General features: G+C 37.8%; 1 protein-coding gene across 1 annotated transcript; it reads left to right on the top strand.

Moving 5' to 3' along the window:
• The first annotated feature begins 1,180 nt into the window (after window positions 1-1,180).
• On the top strand, window positions 1,181-6,933 carry fgf4 (fibroblast growth factor 4). The gene is made up of 3 exons (XM_028791340.2): window positions 1,181-1,858; window positions 3,147-3,250; window positions 4,156-6,933. The coding sequence occupies exons 1-3, from the start codon at window positions 1,552-1,554 to the stop codon at window positions 4,330-4,332; spliced, it is 588 nt and encodes a 195-aa protein (XP_028647173.1). The 5' UTR covers window positions 1,181-1,551; the 3' UTR covers window positions 4,333-6,933.
• Window positions 6,934-7,760: the final 827 nt, after the last annotated feature.

The raw sequence follows: 7,760 nt of genomic DNA, 5'->3' as shown, positions 1-7,760 counted from the left end.
AGTTTAGGCAGTAAGGTACGCCCGTTGTACAAATCACAATTACAGGTAACTGAACTGCAATCTTAAATTTAACCTCTGGAGCGTGCAGTTATTGAAAACGTGTGAGAGGTAGATGTCTGACACAAATACTAAAGCGTTCAGCCTTTTCAAATCACACCAGTAAAGATAATTTAAGCAGAAAATAACATTTAATTCAGGCACACACGTTTCAGGTAAGGGTCAATTGTTTTCACACCTATGTGTTCTCCCGCTTTGCCACCAGCTATTCTGCTCATGCGGCACTCTTTCCCGAACAGAGGAATCGTATCGACGTGAAATGTCAAAAATCCCGCAGGCTAGAAAGACCCTGACTCACTGCGCCAAATACCTGATGCATTAATCCTATGGCTCATCACACCGTGTCTGACAGTTTCAGCCAAGCTGAATACGCTTCGTCTATTAATCTGATTAAAAATATAGCGCTTCCTTCAATTACATTGGTAAAAACTATTACAGCTGCTTTTGAATATTTTTTAATATATAGAAGCAGATTAAACCTTTAATTCCTTTACAAGCCACACACAGCGCTGCAAAAATCACGTTCCTCTAGGCTGTCAATCTTCCTATATCATTTAATGTAATGAATGGTTCCTGCCTTGTGCCAAATGCTGCCAGAACTGGCACCTGCTCCTTGTTCCACTTTAAAAATGGTTGGATGGGATAATAATAATAATAATAATAATAATAATAATAATAATAATAATAATAATAATAATTGTAACGTATGGGGTGTATCTTGCATTCGGAATTGCATTAAAATTTTCTGCAAGACTTTTTTTTTAAATAATAACACTCTCTGACATGTATGGCTATTGCAATATGAATGCTGCTTTTTTTTCTTTATTTTGCACTACTAGTTACAAATTATTACATCGTTGGCTTTATATGAATAGTACTTTCATACCCAGAAAATCATTCTTCTTATTAGTCGGCCCAAATTCTAAAGTTTCACAAAGTCTGACTTTGTGCGGGAGCTGGCATTAAACTCAAACACAGTTTAGGCTTTGGAAGCCAATGGGTTTTATCTGATCGACGCAATCTGTGGCAATTGTTCAGAAAGACCGCCCTTCTGTTTGTACACGTTTTACACCACACATTTACTAAAGAAATCAGACAGCCTGCAGTTAAGCATCCGTGGGTGACGATTATGTTAAAACGCACTAGAGAACACTGCCTCATGCTGAAGTAGGTGGTGTGATGTAATAGTATAACGAAGCAGATATAAATATCGTTGTCGAGCTAAAGCGGCATGGCTGAGCTGAGCTGGTACAGGAGAACAACACTTCTTTAGCAAACTTTTTTTTTTGGTCTGTAGAAAAAGGAACAACTTTCACTACACTTCAAAGAATCAATCACCTGGCTTAACACGATTCAATGCAGCTTCAACGGAACAATCTCAGATCAGTTTGGGACTGACGTCTTGTCTTTTTTGACTTATTTTTCCCCCCTTCTAGTGGAGTTAGAATTCGGGGGTATTTTTAGTGCAATCGACTCCCTCAATCACGTGTGCGCATGTTGATCAGGATGACCATTCAATCGGCCTTCTTGCCAATCTTGGTCCTGGGACTGGTGTCGAGTTTGGTGCGCTGTGCTCCCTTCTCAGGCAGGCAAGACGGCACCCTGGAGCGACACTGGGAAACCCTCTTCTCTCGTTCCTTGGCTCGGATCCCCGGAGAAAGACACGAGCATAACCGGGACAGTGACTATCTTATGGGAATTAAAAGACTGCGGCGCCTGTACTGTAATGTGGGCATTGGATTTCACATTCAGGTTTTACCCGATGGGAGGATCACTGGAATGCACAGCGAAAATCGATACAGTAAGTTCTAATTTATGCCGGGGGTCTTTTTAACCTTTTTTTTCTGTCGCACTTCATCGCAATTACTGTAAAGCTCAGAAAATCAAAACGCTTGAGTTTTTGCACAACATACATAAAGCGATCTCTACACTTGGAAGTCATGACACGCTGTTATAGTCAACGGATCGCGTTTGCTGGAGAGCCGCGAGTTAACAAGTGTTTAGCGAGTGGATTTAAATGTAAACGTTTACTGCGCGCACTGTACGCTTCACAACGCATGGCACGCACTGCTTTCATGGAAGGAAGCTTTTAACAGCAGAGTATACTTATATTAAAAATGCCATACCGTGTCGAACACTTTGGCAGTGCCCTGGACAGTACAAAGTCATCTGAATGTCGTATATTCCTTAAGAGCTGAGTGCACATATATAAAAATAAACTGTCAAGGCTTTGGAGCTTGATTTACATAACCACGCGCTTATAAACACGCACCAGCTCAAATCAGCATGGATTCATTATACATACATACATGCTATATATATATATATACTTTCTAAGACTGGCATGCAGATATCAATAACGAGACTGTATGCATTATGCATAAAACTTAGATATGCACCTGATGCACACGCATTTGCACACTATCTATGTAAAAATCTTTTTTTTATCTGTAGCGGGATGCAGCTAGTATTACTAACATTAAAGCCTTGAACTTTAAAGAACTACTGAAGTGCGCTGAAGACAGTTGTAATCATATGCTGGCGCTAGCGCTTTAAGGCTTCTCTTCTAAATCAAAAATGCTTAAAGCTATCCTAACGTCGGTAAGAATCAGGTGTTCATGCAGTTCAACATCTGGCCAATTTTAGGAACGCATATTACCTTCTCAATGCATATGTTAACAACAAAATTGATGTTTGCAAACCAGGCAAAAATATACTGCCTTTAAGTAGTGTATTGCAGGAGATGACTACCAACAAGTGCTTAACCCTTTGCAGTCTCTTAATATAAAAGTTTTTTCTTCTGTCTATGGGACGAATTATTGCATTAGTGCGCGCGCATACACACACATAGGTGTTTGCAGAATTTTATGATATTTTAACTGTCATCAATATCTCAATAGAATGTCTTAGAATATGCTTGATACAGGTATGCTGCATTGCTAACGTTCCTGACCTCGTATACATTGCTTATTTACAGTATCTGATAAAAAACAAATGCTTGTGACTATCAATCAGACTTGTAAAAATGGTGAAACTACTTAAAAAAACATTTTTTAAAATAATGTGGCGCTTTAATTCTTATGTTACAGGTCTTCTTGAAATTTCCCCTGTTGAAAGAGGAATCGTTTCACTTTTTGGAGTGCAGAGCCATCTATTTGTTGCCATGAACAGTAAAGGCAAGCTCTATGGATCTGTAAGTATGACGTGAAAGTTACTTGGCATATATTACCACCTTTGACATTCAAATCAGTAAGCTAGTGATAAATCTATATGCCTGTTGCACTGACTCAACTAAAGTCCCATGTCTTATTGTTAAGCTTCCTCATGCCTGTAGCTCTTCTTAATGTTTTTATTGTGAATCCGATAAACTGTGGAGGGACGCTGAAGTCTATCATTTAGTCGGAACATTCCATACCTCGCATTGCCAGCCAGCGAACGTATTCACTCTTTACCCCAATATGAAACCAAATTGGTCAAACTAGACCACCCGCATTCTCTAGCATGCATTGTATGGCTCCTGGTCTCTTTGTAGTCACATTTCCTTGTGATCATTTAATTCAAGAAACTTACTACACGTTTACTGAGTAGTCTGCTCTGTTTTATAATGTTTAACTAAATGATCAAAAAAATTGTTTATTCAGATCATTTCCTAAAAAAAGCACACTCACACACACACGCACACACACACACACTCAAATAAAAACATGGGTGAATAGGAGCACCTGTTAATAGACAGACAAGAATTCTGCAAACTGCATGCTTACTTTGAGCCAAAGCAGTTTCAAATACCATAGTCACATTTGTGTCATCATTGTTTGCAATCATTTGCGCAGTTTTAGACAGCTGTAATTTGAGCCTGATAAAATGATGTTATGATTAAATGCACACTGACACCAAGGTTAAACAGCTATATCTGCACACTCTAGCGAGCACCTTTATGCACCCACTGGAAAAAAAATGTTATTTTTTCAGCGTAGATTTTAATTTTTGAAAAACTTCTTTTCACACACCCCGTAAAGTCAGTAATAAGGTGACAGGCATCACTAATGGTTTCTGGATAACCACATCATCCAAACGTTGTTTTCTTTTCTTTTTCAGCCACATTTTACTGATGAATGCAAGTTCAAAGAGATGCTTCTGGCCAATAATTACAACGCGTACGAATCTACAGCCTATCCAGGAATGTACATCGCGTTAAGCAAAAACGGAAAGACGAAGAAAGGTAACAGAGTTTCTCCAGCAATGACAGTGACGCATTTTTTACCCAGAATCTGATCGGGAACCCTCAGACCATACCTTAGTTTAAGGAGACAGACTGAGAGACAGACATCGGTGCACTTTGAAACGGAGAGTTTTATGCAAAAAAAAAAAAAAAAATAGGTGTATCATATTTAATAATTTAAGTATGTATATATTGTGAAAATATTTATAATTTTCATTAATTTTATATTTCTGATAAAAGAGTCCATGTTGTTCATGTCAAGATGACAGCTGTTAGAAGACACTGTATAGTATGAGTTATTTAACTTTTTATTAATTTATCAAAGGTGTGCTGCTACTACTTATTGAAACGAGTTGATGGAATTCCTCTATGTACAATAAGGTTTTGCACTGTTGATAAATCAAGTTGTTTAGTGAGTGAGTGTAACTGTGATGTACTGTATATGCTTACTGCAGTTTTATGAAACTGAAAGCAGACCTCTTGGGGGCCACTGCCCAGAAGAAGAGACCTTCGAGAAAGAGAACTACATTTTGGTAAGGGACTATTTCGGTCCCTTCCTATAGGAACTGGGCTAGCTTCCTAGTGACAGATAGACAGACAGACTGACTTCCCCATTTACACGCCTCCTCTCTCTTCAAAAAGACCCTTTCTTAATCGCGAATATAACAGTATCTGTGAGCTAGAAGCAAATGCACAACGCCTGACCTCCTCTGTGCAGCGCTGCAATTTAATTGAACTGGTATCGGCTTACTTGCGGTACGGAAAGTGCAGAGCTGAAGTCCTATCCCACAAATCTGTTTTTAGCTCTTGCCAGCGTTGAACTCTGAACTTGTCTGCAGTTAATCTTTGTCATAGCTTCGAAAACAGAGGCATCATGCGCCTAAATAAATTGCGAATTTTTGGAAGCATACGGAGTTAGGCTTTAAACTTCAGCACGCACACGCATGCGCACGCACACGTGTGTAAAGGACATTAGCCTAACACACCTAACGTTTCCTAGAAGATCTACAGAAACTTAAAGATGCATACTGTCACGAAGGTCAGCGCAAAGCTGCAAAATAATCCTCAAAATAATTACAACGGTTATACTGCAAGCCGAAAAATGGGAGCCGCGTCTTGCGAGAGAACCATTTCCTTTAGGTATTGTTTGAAGCGCCACTCCTCGTCATTTATTTATTGTGCAGTATTTTGAAGGAGAGACGAACTGCTGCTTAAACGTTTTCATTCCCAATTTTAAAACATTTTTTCTTCTACCTCGCTAACAACCGGTTATCTCCTTACAAATCCTGCAAAGTACCCGTTTGCTGAACCCATCGAGATACAAGGAACAGCACGAAATTGTCTTTTTTTTAATGTGTTGTTGTTGCACATTGTAGGAGACCAGAAGAAACTTCACCTCCATAAGTAGCCTGTATGCGCGTTCATTGCGTCCTAGCTGAGTGTTGTCACGTTTGTGCTATCTTTACCCAGCGATTTACTTTTAGTAAGGATAATCATGGTGAAAAAATTTGCAGACAGCTGTAAGACTGCACTATACAGTCATCCAGTAACCCTATATTTTACTTCATATATTTTGCCTCTATAACTCCAAGTAGTCAGTGCAGCTTAGCTTCAAAGGCAAAGATTTATAACATAATTCAAACCTAATAATAGACATCAGATCGGTTAAAAAAATAATAATAGAGACGGGACGCTATACATTCTGTTAGGGACTGCTAGCTAAGTTCGCATAATGAATTTGTTACGAACCGCAGGAAGGTAAGCTGTGATGAAAACATTCCTTATTTAATGTTGCTTAACACGTTTTTCATATTTTCAAGCTCAATTAATTTTGCAGTGATTTCAAATAAATAACTGTTTGAAAATATGGTAAACAATTATCTGGACCACATTTTCACTTCCTGCTCCATGTTTAAACGACTAAGTTAAGGAGCGACTTATAAACACTAAATGGTGCTTTTGTTTGTGATTATTGTCATTGTCCATATTTTTCGTTTTTTTTTTCATGTTCTGTTATGTATTGTTAGTTATGATCTTCATAAAATGCATAAATGGATCCAGTGTTAAACCCAGAGGGATTAAAGGGTATGCACCTGCAGTTTACAACTAATTGAAATCAGCCGTCCGTTCTCAACTGACAGAAAGTTGTTCTGCGCTAAAAGTCATTTACATAGGTTTACACAACGTTTGCAGTCGGCATTATTTGCCTATTCTCTAAAGCAAAATTGCTCGGTGAGAAATTCAAATAGCGAGAATCGAGCAAATCTGGCTGAAATGCCAAACATAAGAGGTAAATAATTTTAATTTAAGAAAAATCTGTCTCACCACGAACTCCTCTCTGCTGTTTACCCGAGTAGGGTAACTAATTCCAGAAGAGTATATGATGACAGAGGGAAAATGGAGCTGCAGACCGCCACCAATCCCTTGCAAGTTTCTGTAATCCGTTTATGCATTTTTGATGCACACTCAATACATTTAGATGATGTTGTGAAGACGTGGTGCGTTGGTCACGTGATCTCTATTTAATTCGTAAACATTTATCAGAAGTTGTCTGTAGTTTTATACAGGTGCTGTTAAATATTGTGTTGTATGTGCTGTGCACATTAAAATGACTGAAATAAAGTTATGCATTGAAAAAACCTCTTAAGTGTTATTTTTTTTCCTCTCTCAGCGCAATATTACTTGGCTGTATAGGATTCTCTTCTCTCGACCTTTATGAAATCACCCATTTTATAGAACATCAAAAGCCCAGACAGAAACTGCAGAAGGCATAGAGGTGAAAGAAATGCAGTGTGATTTAGGGTAGGGGTGTTCTGGAATACTTGGTAAAGTCATTACCAGCTAACTACCGCCATTAGATTTGAATGAAACAGAGGAAGCAGACAACAGGTGACAGCTTTTTACAAATTGTAACAAACTGTGCAATAGATAGTTTCATTTATATAGGCTCATTTGATGCCATGAATGATTGCAGTATCATAAAGTTACTTGAGATGTAAATGCAAAATAAAATAAATAAATATCAGACCAGATGGCCAAGGTATTTAATTTCCTGATGCTTATTCACCAAAGTTAGAATATTACTGAAAAAATAGATTTTAGAAAATGATGGTGTTGAAATTCAGAGATGGATATTTTAAAATATGAACAGACCCATAAGGTATAAAAATCCAAGAATTTGTTTGACTAGTAACTTCAAGAGCTAAGACAGTAACTGACATGCACATGATTGGTCTAAGACAATTGATCTAAATTAAAAATTTAAGAAGAACATTCTTTTTGAAAATGCTAGATAATATTACTTTATCAACAAGTATAGAATAGACATATTTTAAGTTATGTGCTCTTAAAATGAAACATTGAATAGATTTAAATAATGGGCATTTGTGTACAAAATTACATGCAAGATGAGGAGGAACAAAGCTGTAAATATGTGGCAATGTGATTAAAGGTCCCATTGCAAATTGAGTATGTAAATAGG

This window comes from Erpetoichthys calabaricus, chromosome 2 (assembly GCF_900747795.2).
Source record: "Erpetoichthys calabaricus chromosome 2, fErpCal1.3, whole genome shotgun sequence".
Classification (NCBI taxonomy): Eukaryota; Metazoa; Chordata; class Cladistia; order Polypteriformes; family Polypteridae; genus Erpetoichthys; species Erpetoichthys calabaricus.
The sequence above is the reverse complement of the archived record's forward strand: the minus strand, read 5'-3'. Positions and strand labels throughout refer to the sequence as shown.